A 16,107-nucleotide genomic window follows, 5' to 3' on the forward strand; every position below is an offset into this window, starting at 1 on the left:
ATTCTTCTTCTTATAGAGACTTCAATTGACGAATACCAAGACCCTTGACACAACCTCTCCAAGACCAAGTCACAAGATTCTTCTTTTTGCTTCTTTTTCTTGCTCAAGTCAACATAAGTCAAACTGCCTTCATGCACTGCACTTCTCAGATCCCCTAAACTTTCGATTCCTTTCCACAGACCTGCAATCCATACCTCTACAATTTCGCACGTGGGAAGTGATTGAGAGATTTTGGAGATGCTTTCCTCCTTCGCTATACTTGGAGACTTCTCTAGGTGATCTCGGCTAGCAAGGGAGCTCATTTTGGACACTTTCTTGGTAACTTTCTCAAGGACTGTTATGGAGACTTTCTTGGTAACTTTCTCAAGGACTGTTATGGAGACTTTCTTGGTAACTTTCTCAAGGACTGTTATGACACTACTGCGGAAACCCTAGTTTCTTCCACACGTGCGAAGAGACTAGCCCAAAAACAATGCCAAACAACTTTGATTAGGTTCCTTCTTCCTTCACTCGATGATGATCTCTTTCTCTAGTGATTCTTGCACTTCTTTTTCTGTGCTTGATGCTTGACAGAATATTTGTCTCAAGTGAGGTCGAGCTGCCCTATTTATAGTAGTTTGTCCATCAAAAATAGGCCAACTTCTCCTAGTGACAAGGCCGACATGCCTTTCTAGAATTATCTTTAGGCTGACATCAAGGTGAGCTTGTGACATTGCCTTGGAGGGTTATTGATACAATCAAAATTACCTGTAACATGTCTCCAATACATGACATTGACTTCCTAAACTTTATGACTTGATGACCAACCCTAAAGGCTCACAATGGGAGCCTTAACTATAAAATAAAATTCCTTGAGCATGAAACCCATGACTCAAGCATTACAAAAACAATTTTATTTTCTTCTTTACATTGATTACATAAAATCATAATTACACATGTCATTATGAATACCGAACCTAGTTACACTTTTCAACACTCCCTCTTAACAAGGGAGGTATAATCTACACAAAGTTCTTCAACATTCTCAATCTGAAGAATTTTCATAAGAGTCGGATTGGTAACTCATTTGTATAGCATCATATCATCTAGCATTGTCACATAGCAAGGCCTTGACTAACAACTCTATCTCTCCACAAGATCAGAGCTCGATGCTGGCAAGACCAATGATGTATAGACACTTTCATCATTGTCTTGCTCGGAACCTACCCTACCCAGGTTCTCAAAGTGTGTTCCTCCAGGACTATTCTTATCTTGGATTCCCAGTCCTCAAAGAATATTGGTCCTCTATGACTACTCTTATCTTGGATGCCCCAACTCATCCTCAAAGAGTATCAGATGTCAGATGTTTACCCAATCCTCCATTTTGTCCTCCCAAGTGAAGACAAGAATGACGTGTCTATCTCTCCCTCTCAACCAAGGGAGGACATATCCATTCCACTCAAGGAATGTACCTATTCCTATAAACAAGAATGTACCCAACCAAGGGAGGACATATCCATTCCACTCAAGGAATGTACCTATTCCTATAAACAAGAATGTACCCAAGCTCCCTCTTAACTAGGGACTTGATCAAGCTCCCTCTTAACTAGGGACTTGATCAAGCTCCCTCTTGACCAGGGACTTGCTTTCAATAGCTCTTCAAGTGGAGATCATGGGACAACCAGTTGCTTCTAGAACTCCTTTCTTTGATGTCATGAATTTCCTCTTTGTCATATAGTTTACATCTTTTGGGACTTCTTCACAAGGCACAAGCCATCCATCACTTTCATCCATGATTCACGTCATCATTTCTTTCATTGGAAAGTGATCCATTAGTCCATATCTGGCCTTCCTTCACGCCATGATGCCTTATTCATATCATGTTTCCTTAAGTACCTTTCATCCTACCACATGATTGTCAGTTGTGAAGACTTCCACAGTTTTTCCCTTAGCAGCCCTGCATAAGCCCATCGAGATATCATTCAAAAATAAGAAATGAACATAAAATTACCTTTGTGATGATCTTTCATCGTGACATGTTTCTGTTTGCATTAGCATCCCACATACATATTGACACATCTCCAAAAGATATATATTTTCAAGGGTCTCTTTCTTTTTCAGACTTCATTAGGGTCTTCATATCTTTCATGGAGATATCATAGTCAGATCTTTCAGTCCTTGGATGTTGATTGTCTCTTCCATAGTTGCATATTTCATGATCTCTTTCTTCACACATTTCTTTACCAGGGACTTCCAACCAGAGTTCCTCCAATTTTCGTCAACCACCTCATATTTCATATGAGGACATATTATGTTGATTTCATCTAGTCGATGTGTGACCCATGCCTTCCTGCATCCTTTCAAAGGAGGAGATCCTTTCTTTTGATCATGCTCTCGAGATAGAGCATTTACCCATGTTACCTGCAACCATATGACATGACTCTACATTATCAAATACAAGCATACATACCTCATTTTCCTTTAGGTCATCTAGACTTCCTTCAGCAGCTTCCTTGATTGAAAGATCTTCAATTCCTTGATCTGCTTTACTTCTTTTGACATCATACCATCCTTCCATGAATTCCTACAAGTTGGAATTCTTGATGAAACACTTGCTTCCTTTTGATTGGTGAACCTTCCGATGAAGATTCCAACAGAGGATCTTGAGTATCCTCATCCAGCAGATGTTTCCTTTTAACTGATGTATGATGAGCTTTGTACTAGATGACCTTTTCTTTTTCCATAAGTACCACTTATGCTTCTAATGAGGTTACCAAGAGCTATATCCTTCCATAGGTGACTGCCATAGACTTCTATCTTTCATGCTTCTCTATGATGATGTCACGAGCTCTTGCTTTTAATGCTTCTATGATGCCATGATGCATCCTATCATTCTTTCTTAGTGACTCATGATAGTCATATCTTACAACAAAAAACTTGAAACAGAAACTTGAAAAGAACTAGGTGAGGAAGACTATCTCAATCATAGTAGAGATCTTTTACTTCCTCCTTGAATTTCTTCTTTTCAGCTTCCTCCACTTCTTCGGTAATATGAGCTTCTTCTCTACTTTTTTTGTTATTGTCCTTCTTGAGCTTATGACAATCTCTCTTGTAATGCCCATATTCTTGACATCCATAGCATTGAACCTTTGCCATGTTCTTCTTTCTTTTATGAGGACCAAATTTCCCAAACTTCCCTTTTCTCTTAGCCATACCAACATATGCTTGAGTTTGCTCATTTGATCCTACATCAGATTTTGCCTTCAGCCTGGTTTCTTCAATCTTGCATAGTGACCATAGATCCTTGAATGGAGTAGCTTCTTTCTTCCCATAAATTCTTTAAGTAAAGTTACCCCATTCCTCTGGTAGTGCATTTAGTACTATGGTGTTCATCTCCTTGTCAGACATTATTTCTCCTCGATCTTGAAGTTGATCCCTTATTTCAAATATCCTCATCAAGTATGAGGCTATTCCTTCATCTTTTGATATCCTTAGCTTGTAGAGTTCTTGCCTTAATGAGATAACTTCTCCTGCAGTGCTTATGAAAAACAACTCTACCATTTTGTCATATATTTCTTTTGAAGTTTTGATTTTAAATACATATGGGATGAGGGGATCCTTGATGGATTCTATGAGAATCCTTTGAGCCCTTACTTCCCCTATCATAAACCTTGCAAGTGCTTGAGCATATTCTTTTGGAGGTTTGGTGATTGAGCCTTTAACATGTTTCATGACCTCCTCTGCAATGAGATTCAGATCTATGCTCTTCTTCCATGCAAGAAAGTTTGAAACCCCAACCAATTTGTTGCTTTCCTTGCAAAAAGACATTTTGAAAGATTCAAATGTAGATATAAATATGCTTACTTGTGAAGATGCTTCTTCCACTCGTTGCCTCCTTGAATTTGATGATGATATAGATAATAGAGAACTTCTCCTTGATAAAGAGTGATCCTTGAATCCACAGAGAGGGAGATCACTTTAGATCCTTTGATGGTGATGTCTCTGTTGATGATTGATGATGACTTGATGCTTCTTGGATGATCTTATTCAAGAATAGGGATTTTCTTTTGAGATGAAATCCTTATTTCAACGAGAGGGAGATTTCCTTAGAGCTTTTGATGATGATGACAACATCCTCGATCTTTCTTCTCTTGGATGAGTAGTCTTCAAGTTACTTTGATTTGAAGATTTCTTCAACTTAAGCAAGGTCTTTGTGGTCTTTAGATGATGACTTAGGGATCCCAAGACTTCTTCTGGTGTAGACTTCTTCTTTGATCTAGGGTTTTGACACCTTTTGTAGATCCTGACTTCAAGATGATCTTCTAGATTTGTTTTGATGTCCTCCTCGAGATTTGATCCTTGAATGCTCAAGTGTCCCTTGATGAGATGCCCTGTCTTTGTTTTTGTCACCTTAGCTCTGAAACCATATTGATAAATCTAGGGCATAGTAATGAGGTGATTTCTCTTGAATGATAACTACTTGTGAATGCTTTTTAATTCTTTTAGATAAGGATCATTTCTTTACTTATTTTATTATACTCTTCTTCTTCATCAAACAACTACCAACACATAAACAATAAAGAGACAAGAGACACAAAATATAGGTGATCAGCCAGGGCCAAAACCTCTCCAACTTGAGAGGAAAACCCAAACAAATTCTTCTTCTTATAGAGACTTCAATAGATGAATACGAAGACAAAGACCAAGACCCTTGACACAACCTCTCCAAGACCAAGTCACAAGATCCTTCTTTCTACTTCTTTTTCTTGGTCAGGTCAACACAAGTCAAACTATCTTCATGCACTGCACTTCTTGGCTACCCTGAAATTTCGGTTCCTTTCCATAGACCTGCAATCCTTATCTCTGCAATTTCGCATGTGGGAAATGAGTGAGAGAGTTTAGAGATGCTTTCCTCCTTCACTATACTTGGAGACTTCTCTAGGTGATCTCGGCTAGCAAGGGAGATGAATTTGGAGACCTTCTTGGTGACTTTCTCAAGGATTGTTATGACACTACTGTAGAAACCCTAGTTTCTGCCACACGTGCGAAGAGACTAGCCCAAAAATAGTGCCAAACAACTTCGATTAGGTTCCTTCTTCCTTCGCTTGATGATGATCTCTTTCTCTAGTGATTCTCGCACTTCTTTTTCTATTCTTGATGCTTGACCGAATTCTTGTCTCAAGTAAGGCTGAGCTGCCCTATTTATAGTAGTTTGTCCATAAAAAATAGGCTGACTTCTCCTAGTGACAAGGCCAACATGCCTTTCTAGAATTATCTTTAGGCCGACTTCAAGGTGAGCTTGTGACATGGTCTTGGAGGGTTATTGACACAATCAAAATTACTTGTAACATGTCTTCAATACATGACATTGACTTCCTAGACTTTATGACTTGATGACCAACCCTAAAGGCTCACAATGGGAGCCTTAACTATAAAATAAAATTCCTTGAGCATGAAACCCATGACTCAAGCATTACAAAAATAATTTTATTTTCTTCTTTACATCGATAACATAAAATCATAATTACACATGTCATTATGAAGACCGAACCTAGTTACACTTTTCAAAATTATGGTATTTTTTGTACCAATATATGACAATTTAAGTTTGAAGTTTGAAGTTGGCAATTATAACTCATTGGTAATGTATTATGAATATGATATTTCGTGAAACATTTCATTTCATGTTTGATATTCTTTGTTATAGTTTGGTAATGGTTACAAGTACAACTTTAGTGATGACAAATGTTATATATTGGATTTGGAAACTTTGAAACTTTAAGGTTGATGAGAATCAAGATGTTGTGGACCTGTGGTTAAGGACGATTATAACTACTAAATCATTGATGCTATATGGTTTAATCCATTTTTTTATGCTTTTCATAACTAGTTCATCATTCTACATGCCTTTGTTGACATATATGCATCAAAATATATAAAAATATATATTATATAAAAAACGCTCCCGACCCTAAAGCTTCTGAAAATTGTCGCTCCCACTCCTGCTTCCAAGCAGCCTTGAACCCGACTTAGTCTGAGGGTCTCCTCACTGGTTTCCTTGGTTTATCACAATTCAAGCGTGGACTCAACAATCTAGCTTCCAAACATAGGTTTACCAATCACCTGCTCACAGTGGGTTCACAAGTCGCTACCACTCTGTGGCATGTGACAGCCACAGGTTCACAGGGAATCAATCACAGTCTTCCCAATTGCTCGTCCCCCTAATTGTTCCAAAGGAATTATCTTATCTCTAATGGCTACAATCCATCTGAACTCCCCCCACACGAGTTCTGCCTCATGTATGAGAGTCCATGGCCCCTCCTCGGGCTATGGAGCCAACCAGGACCTGTCGCATACTACACAACCCATGCTTGGGGCAGTCTGGTACCTCCTCCCCCATTCTCTCATAAATACTTGGCAGTTGATAGCTCAGATTGAACATCAAGGATCAGAAACATTAATTTTAGGAAAGATAGGAAACTTCCTGATCCCCCTTACAAGCTTCCTCAAGCAAGCTATCCTTCTAGACATTGGGATCCATACAGGCTTGTCTACTTCTTCAGCTTTAGCAATTTACAATTAAATTTAAGAGGATATTTACATCAACAGTTTCAGCATGATATCTATGCTGGCCCTCCACCATTATCATCCTTTAATTGCATTACCAAACTCAGGGAAGGGATACTACAGAATGTCCTAAAATACCACATTCTGAAGTCATGTACTTGAGGTTATAAAGCTAACAAGAAAAATCTAGTAGTCTGTATAATCATTTTCCAACACCAAATGTATGAAACGTGTTGTCTAACAACTGTCTTTTAATCATCACTCAGACATAGGTTTTCAAGAAAGACTTAACATTAGACCAAATAGATCAATTCAGCATTCAAACTGACTCTTACCAGCTTGTATCTGACATAACAAATAACTCCTGGAATAGATTGACTTACAATTCTTTTTGAACCACAAATGAACCACTTATTTTTCTTTTATCAACATCCCTATAGAAATCACATTTTGCATATGCATATGGCTTTTATCATACTCATGCTGAATTGTTTATTTCAGTTAGGCTACAAGGCACTACCAAACACCATAAATTATCAAAGGCAAGTCTAATGATGCACAATTTAACACAAACGTAAACATGTGATCCCAGTAACTTTGTATCTCAAAAGATTTTCAAAATGGAATGTAGCTATTTACCCTGATCTCCAGAAGTTGGAGCTTCTCAATTGCCCCGTCTTGCTCCTCTTCAGCTTCAGCAAGCAAAATTTCTGTTTTCTTCTGGGTTTTAAGGGCCACCTCCAATCTCCACTCCAAGTCTTTGTTTACCCAAATTAATCCTTCCAACTGGGTCTGGAGTTCATACAAACGTTCCTCAAGCTGTATATATGTCCACAAGAAATTCAAGTCAGCTTCCTTGTAAGGTTACTAAGATGAAATAGAGAGACAAACTACCTAAGATTTGCATGCTTTTGCATATAGAAATGAAATGAAATTATATTAATGTCCATACATGTTCCAAAAAAAGAAAGGGACTCAAGTGTATGGTCATTACAAATTGCAAAATAAAGAGTGCCGAGTGCATATACAAAAAATTATAATAAATTCTAAGCATAAAATGCATATTCATGCCAGATTTTGATACCTTAGAACAACGCCTGATGAATATCTTTCTATTAAGTATACAGATGTTTTAATTAAAACATGTAGATGCTGGAAGAAGTGACTGTTATATGAAAAGAATTGGAATAACAGTTTGTTTTCTTATGTTTAAGTGAAAGAACCTCATTCTGCCACAAACCTTATTGAACAGTGCAAATGGGTAGCTTCCTGAAGGGATGAAATGATTGGTGTTTGTGGGAACATGTTTGGCTGAACTTGGGGAAAAACATTTTCTGTAGAATAAAAGAATAAACATATAACAGATCCATTCCATTGTTCACTTCTTCGGAGGAAGTTACTTAAGATTGGTGGCATAATATAGGAAGCACATTAGCATCTCCTACTCAATCTATAAACCTGCACTCCAACCCATGAACAAATGAACTCTCAGGTCTTGATTCACTTATAGTTTTCCTGTGGCAGATAGTGTAATCCCTGCCAAATCTCTTAAATGATGGGCAGCAGAACTACTCTATGGATTCTCCTCATAATGGAATCAAACATTTTGGCACAACTTTTCTCAGACCACAGAAGGAATTTGTGATACCTTATGTAGAATGACTCAATAGCATCTCCATGTGTCCAAAATCCAGCTCTGGGTGCCCTATGTCACCTCCATGGGTGCCATCTAGACAACGTAGTGCACTCTCTCTCCACCGTTGGGGCTCCATCAGCTAATACAGACCCTCCCTAATCATGCTAGGGGTAACCCTCCTCCCCTGGGCTCCGGATCAACACATGCCCATAAAGTTGTTTCAAGGCCAATTTGGGAGCATGATGGGTTCATTGGGTACATGCTAAGCAAGATGAGCTCAACATTCTCGCATCTAAGGGTGCTCTAGGGTGCCCATCAATAGACAAGATCATCAAAGTGCCCAACACTTTGTTGCTAAGTTACCGGAAACTCCTGAAGAATTTCCCAGAAACGCGGATCCCCGTTTCCGATACATAAACGGATACGATTCTTCTCCGAAACACTGTAAAAACGTTTTTGTGCCGTTTCAAAAAATCAGAAACTTTAGATTTGGAATTGGATACGTTTCCAAGGGATTTAAATTTTTTTGGATCCGTTTCCGGTAAAACGGATCCACAAAAATTGTGATCAGAATCCACCCTTAAAATGTTAAAAAGCTTGAAAATTTGCATAGCCATAAATAAATAATAAAAATGAAGAAGTCAGATTTGCAAATAAACTCACTATAAACAGAGTCTCATAAAATCTTTCTAAATCTTTAGAAACAACAACACTCCATATATTTATCAAAAATTCTTACTAAGAAACAGATAGATGTTCAAAAATGCAAATAAAGGGGTTTGATGAATGTCTTCGTAAAGAGATTTATTTGAGCGATTAATTTTCATTTTGGTTAAGGTTTTGTTAATTGTCATTGATTTTGCTTTTGATTTCATAAATCCCTCCAATATAACAAATCTTCTCTAGCCAATCTTGTGCCTGCATATAGTCACAAGACCAAGCTAACATTGAGAAGATTGAAATGTTCAGATAGGTCTTGATGGAATATCCCAATGATCCCATGGGCCTTTTAATTGTCATGCAAGGAAGATAGATATCATCTGCCATGCATGACACGTTCTTTGAAGGAGTTGGACCCGAAAGCACAAACGCTGTTGCATTTCTGATTACATTATTAATGATGATGATAATATGTTGAATGTTATAATAATCACTAATGATGATGACAATTTTTATGCTGAATTGATGATGATGATTTGTTTATGTTGAATTCATGACGATGACTATGCATTTTTAAATATAGATTCTAGATTCTAGATTCTAAAAGATGAATGGTAATATGAAATATATATATATATATATGCATGCCGTTTCCTTGCCGTATCGTATCCTCATATTTTGAAAATTTGTCGTATCCGTTTCAAACCCCGTATCCGTATCCGTTCCCGTATCCGTTTCAGTGCAACTTAGCTTTGTTGTAGAAGGGCAACGCTACATCTGCAAGGTCATCGTGTATCTGAAACTATAGTATGACCTTGGGCATTGTTACCTATTGACCACTGAAGTGTACCTAAAAATAATTTTGAACACTGCATGCCCAAGGATGTGTCAGAGGCTCCCTGTACCATCAGAATTCAGATATCAGGCAACTTGGGACGTTGTCATCAAGTGAGTTTACTCTCAGAGGTATTTTTTACTTGGTTAATTATTAGATACTTTCAGGGACTTCATAATCAATTGAGTTTTTTCCTCCAAGCATAACCCCAAAGCCGGAGTGTGGCTTGAGACGAGGTCTTGGGTGAGTCCTAGTGTTTAGAGTCATTGTATATTACTATACTAGATCACTCGTAAAATTTCACGGAATTTGATTAGGTCTAGCGGTTAGTTTTTAAATTTTTTAAATTTCCCGCTAGACGGAAATTTTAATAATTTTGGATGTAAAATGTAATGAGTGATTTCTAGAAAAATTGTATAGGGTATGTGTGCTCAAAATTAAACTTCTCACCCTCAAATTTCTACTAACCCAAAAACCCATTTTTTCCCAAGTTTAGTGGGAAAATGAGAAAAAATAACCCAGGAAATAAAAAAATAAAAATAAAATAAAATAAAATAAAAAATAAAAAATTGGAGAAAAATAAAACTAAGTTTAGTGGGAAAATGAGAAAAAATAACCCAGAAAATTTAAAAAAAATGGAGAAAAAAAAAAAAAAAAAATTCTCACATGCCAAATGACATGGAAATTAAGTGGAAAATAAAGTCAAGTTAAAAGTGGGTCAAAGAGGTGAGTTGGCAACTACATGGCACAAGAATTTTAGCACATGTAAAAAATCATTTTGTGGGCCAAATTTGGTGGAACGCACATCTTTGGGCAACCAAATTTCACAAAGGAGATCAACTCACAATAGAGAGATTTGGTAAATATTTCAATTGATATTTTTGTGGGATAATGTCCCCACTATAGCCTAGCTTAGTCTCCACTTCTACACACAGCTCTTCCTTAATCTCCACACACTTCACTTCAGCAACCAACGCACATTGAAGAGATACACACAGCAGTTGCAGAGGTGTCAAACAACAACAATTTGGTTGAGAAATTTGTGGGAAATGCTTCCCTTCTCGCCCACATTCATCCACACATGGCAGCCAGAAAGAGGAAATTCGAATTTGGCACTACAGGAAAGAAGAAAATGCTGCCACGTCTCAGAAAACGACTTCTACACATGGCTAAAAGCTCCAGACTTGGCAAATTTGAATTTCCCTCGAGATTTTCATCATCCTCCATTTGGCATTAGGGTTTACATTGAGATTTTCTCAATTTTCTCTATAAATTGAGTCATTGGGCTCCCATTATGTATTTATGTTATGAGCTATTGGGCTTGAGAAAACTTTGTCATTTTGTAAACTTGCAATTTGCTAATAAACAAAGACTTTGGGGCAATTTTGGTGTTCTCTTGGCACTTTTGTTAAGTTTGTAGCATTAGATGTGTTCTAACCATGAAATTTTGTGGAGAGGCTATAATACAAGAGATCTCCAAAAACCAGAAATCGTTTCTAGAAATTCCACCCAGAAATAACTTAATTAGATTATTAGTCAGTTTTTAAATATTTCCTAAGTCTAAACTTTTAGGGAATATGACTAATTGATCATAATTAATTAAGTTATGGTGTGAATGTTGTAGAAACTCACACGGATAGACTTCAAGTTAATCCTACCCATCAATTAAGATCTAATCTTGGTTGTTGAAGTCTTAACAAAGAATTATAAGAAGTAGTCAATGGGGCTTGGAGAAAACACATGAGAAGTTCGATTTCATGAGCAAATCAATTTCCTGAGTAGCAGCATTCAGTTGCCGGAGAGAGAGCCAGAGAAATCGAAGCAGTGAGAGAGAGGCAAGGACAGTGAAGCCGAAGGAAGGATACTAGTTCCGGTGAGTGCATTTGCAGAGGCAAAGAAGCCACTGTTAGCCTCTAGAGGCAATTTCAAAATTGTTGGGGAGAAGCAGAGTTTCAGTGCCAAAAGTTGGGCAAAGGTTCTAGAGGCCAGGAGAGGCATTTTCTCAGATAACAGTTGACTAGACGGCTTGATGAGAAGTTGTTCTAAGCTAAGTGCAGAAGTGACTACGCTAGTGTGACGCAGTGACTGCGCAGAGCCAGTTTGGACGGCTCAATTTAAGTTGAGGTCAGTGCCCGAATTTGTCGATGGATTGAGGAAATTCCTCACTAGATTTTCCTTGCTAGTATTTCTCTGTAGGACTGGTAGTTTCGGCATCCAGTGGTACTCAGATTATTTCACCGCTGCATAATATTAAAACCCTTGGCTACTGCACCAGTTTTCCCAAGTTGAGTTTTTCCAGGGACATTTGTCCAAAAATAATTGTGTCGAAATTATTGTGTGTGCTAATATTTATTCCAGCGCTTATTTCTTCCATGGTTTATTTGTGTAGGTTACAGTGTGATTGATTCAGTATTTGCTATAGCAAACAGTAAATAAATCGTTAAAATTAAGTTAACAATTAGGAGAATTATTTCCACTTGCTGCAATAGGATTTGGGTTTCTGAATTTTCACATGGTATCAGAGCGCAGATGATCAGCCAGAGAACTCAGTAGAGAAGGAATATGGATTTTCGTTGTTCATTGAAGGGCAACAAATTGAAACCCCAAAGGCAGCGCAATCACCTTGGCCAAGAGGTTGAATTTCTTGACTAGAATCCATTTTTCTGAGAGAGGGACCAGAGGTAGAGGGAGCAGCCGGTATTTTTCGTAGAGCAGATCTCTAACTGGACATAGTAGTTTTGCAGCAGTGTGCTAGAACGGAACTAGCATCGGGTGGAAGAAAAGCACACACTGAGGGAAAATTTTCCTCAGGGAACTTCTAGTCTCAAGAAGTTCGACTTCCCTTGCAGATCAACAGTTGTTATGAGCAAAGTTTCTCACTCCAGAAGGGACTGCAAATAGCTTAGCATCAGCTAAGCAAAAGGGAAGAGGAGATTTTCAACATTGTTTGAGATGACCACTGCTGGACTTCAAGATCAGGACAGGTTTGATGTTGCTTCCAACTATGTCATCTGGAAGGCAAGGATGTCTTTCCTTCTAGATGAATATGGCCTAAAACCATTCATAGATGCAGTGGTAGCTATCCCCATGGATGTAGATCAGTTGAAGGAGTACAGAAAGGAGATGGCGCAGGCGAAGAGGTTGATCCTTGATGGTGTTTGGGATCACATTGTTTCTCACATAGCTGGCAAAGGTACTGCCAAGGAGATGTGGGATACACTTTCCACGTTGTACCAAGGCACTTCCAAGCAGCGGAAGATGTACTTAGAGGAGAAGTTGAGATGCACCAGGATGCAAAAAGGGGAATGCATAGACCCCTTCCTCACTAGGATTCAGGAGATCCGGGATCAACTTGCAGTTGTTGGGGCAACGCCTCAACCCACGAAGCTAGTGTGATTGGCACTCAATAGTGTCTCAGAGGAGTGGCAAGTATTTGTCCAAAGTATCTTGGGCAGAGACACCTTGCCAAGGTGGGACAGGATGTGGGCCGATTTGCAGCAGGAGGAGTTGAGACGAGACCTAGTGAAGAGCTCCATCAGTGGCAGCAGCAACGAATTGAAGCAAGTGAAGGAGGAGGAGAATGTGGCCCTCACATCGAAGGGTCCCAGTCAAGGACAGGGGGAGCAACAAAAGAAGAAGAAGGACCTATCAAAGGTCAAGTGCTTCAGGTGTGGTGAGCTTGGTCACTACAGCACCCAGTGTCCTCTCAGGAAGAAGGACAAGGAGGAGAAGCAGGACCAACAGGCAGCATCAGCAGAGATCGATAGGCTGTTCCCCAGGCTGGAGGAAGACTTCAACATGTTTGCTGATATACCCCCTGGTGTGAGGTTGGGAGATTTGGTTTTGTAGCCCCAGAGTGCTACAGATGGGTGGGATCTTTGAGGAGTTCCACCTCTTGAATCAATACCTTTCTACAGGAACAAGGTTACATGGGAGCGGGAGCAAAAACGGGGAGCGGGAGCGAGAGCGGCATTTTCAAAAGCTCCCAAATTGGGAGAGATTCCAAGAGCGTTTTTTTATATAATATATATATTTTTATATTTTTTATATTTTGATGCATATATGTCAACAAAAGCATGTAGAATGATGAATTAGATATAAAAAGCATAAAAAAACATAGATTGAACCATATAACAACAATCATCTAGAAGTTATAATCTTCATCAACCACGTCCACAAGTTAGTAACATACAACATATTGAGTCTCATGATTCATCAATCTTAAAGTTTCAAGCTTTCAAAATTCAATATATAACATTTATCATAATTGATCACCAAAGTTGTACTTGTAAGCTAAGTGTAACCATTACAACAAAGAATATCTAACATGAAATGAAATGAAATGAAACAACTTTCAACTTTCACGAAGCATCATATTCATAATTCATTACCAATGAGTTATAATTGCCAACTTCAAACTTCAAACTTAAATTGTCATATATTGTTTACAAAAAATATCATAATAAATATGAAAGAGACAAAGGTTATTAAAACTACTAAAATCTAGAAAAGACAAGTAAATCTATCATCTATAGCTTCCTCTTGCCGCCTTGAAATGTCTAATTTCTGCGCAGGTTGTGGCGGTCTTCTAGGAGTCTCCTCCCGCACAGTCGCACGACCAAAACCAAAAGGCACATGCCCTCCACGTGAGGATGTACATGGAGGCGGCGGCACCAAAGGAACAAGACTTGGAACTCGAACACTGGCATTACTACTGGATGTTGGGGGTGGCATGGTTGTTGTTGCTTCATCTTCATCTCTCATAAGTTCTGCTTCCAATTCTTCAAGATGTATAGTGCCATCTTCCAAATTATCGTCCTCTAGGTGGTTGCCCCAAATTTTGTATGTTAGATCCTCATAAGCCCGATCACAATAATGACTCAACAACCTCAAGTTGTAGTGCACATAAACCAAGCTTTCTGCCCAGTTTTCATTGAGTCTGTTTCTTCTCACATTATGTATGAAGCCGTAGGTGCTCCAACACCTCTCTGCAGAAGAAGTATTTATAACCTGTGAGAGAACTTTTTATTCCAATTTTGGCAAAAGTCCCATGCCACCATATGCTTCCCGCCATGTAAGAGCATCAAATATTTCTCTATCTTCCATTGCATGCAAAGAACCAAACAAACCAGTGCAACTGAAGTATCTGCCTAATTCAAGATGCAAATTAGCACACTCCTCCCTATCAGATACCAACTAGTCTAATGCTTGCATATAACTTGTAGATACATCTGGATCTGTATGGGGTTTGACACTAACCCCACCCCCAGGTGTAGGTTGGTCCAACCAATATGGAGAGTAGTATTTTGCCATAAGGATATACACCAAGGCATCTAGTGGAACATTAAGTTTATTCCACCGTGTATACACACAATTGTGAATCATTGTATACAAGTTGGGATCATTTTCGTGAGCAATATCTTTTATTTGCCCCAACATGTTATCCATCTACTCATACACCTCCCCAATCACTGGTTTATTTGTATCTACAAAACGAATCATGTTATAAATGGTCTTGGTAAATTCCAATACTTACCTCACACGTGCCCAAAACAGACCATCAAGAGCGGTCTCCTCCACCTGTTCAAAACCTTTCTTGTCAGCTACATTTGTAGCCCTTTGCTTTAATACCTGCCAGTGTGGACTTGATACCATGCTAGCCAATGAATCTCTTACCTTCAAAAGGCGCCTGAAGGTGAGGTAATAGCTAGAAAATCTAGTCTTCGCAATCTTCAACAGATCCAATCTTGAGCGACTGTGAAAAAGCCCATGGGTATTGCTATGATTTGTAATAAATTTTATCATTTGTTTCCCTCTCTTGTACAAATCACCAATCCATTTGTATTGTTGGTTTTCTTCTTAATAATATCATGCATCAAAAGGTCCATTATGTGAATCAAACACCCAGACCAAAATATGTTGGGGTATTTATCCTCAATAATTGCTCCCGTTGCCTTACAATTAGGAGCATTGTTAATGATGACTTGGATGACATTGTATGGCCCAATACATTCAATTGTTTCAAGTAAAGGTTCTACAATGTTGATGCCGGTCTCTAACTTCTCTGAGTAATCATATGATGAAAGAAAGATGGCACCGCTAACAGACACAGCAAGAACACTTATCAATGGCTTGCCTTTTGCATTTGTCCATCCATCAGATACAATGGACACCCCATGCTCAGTCCAAGAATTTGTCATTCTACTCAAAGAATATGATATTTTTTCTTTTCATGATCAAGTCCAATAGTTCTAGCCTTGTCATACCTAGGGCTCTTGTATCCTTTAGGGGCATCATTTATGGAAGAAATCATTTCATGCCAATAAGGTAAGTGAAGAACATTGAAGGGTATCCCACATGCATAGAAAACCCGGTAAATTTTTTAATCTACATCATTCCTACACCCTTCATCAAGGAAATTTGATATGGT

At 38.5% G+C, this 16,107-nt stretch overlaps 1 protein-coding gene across 2 annotated transcripts in view; it reads right to left on the minus strand.

The window, feature by feature from the left end:
• Positions 1–16,107, minus strand: part of LOC149254213 (uncharacterized) — a 231,974-nt gene that overhangs the window by 55,376 nt on the left and 160,491 nt on the right. For both annotated transcript variants that reach the window (XM_089460084.1, XM_089460085.1), the window contains one exon: positions 7,186–7,365. In XM_089460084.1, coding sequence (XP_089316210.1) covers positions 7,186–7,365 — 180 coding nt within the window. The remainder of the gene's footprint in view (positions 1–7,185; positions 7,366–16,107) is intronic.

This window comes from Pinus tabuliformis, chromosome 7, assembly GCF_031772625.1.
Source record: "Pinus tabuliformis cultivar Carrire ecotype Pingquan chromosome 7, CPIR1, whole genome shotgun sequence".
Classification (NCBI taxonomy): Eukaryota; Viridiplantae; Streptophyta; class Pinopsida; order Pinales; family Pinaceae; genus Pinus; species Pinus tabuliformis.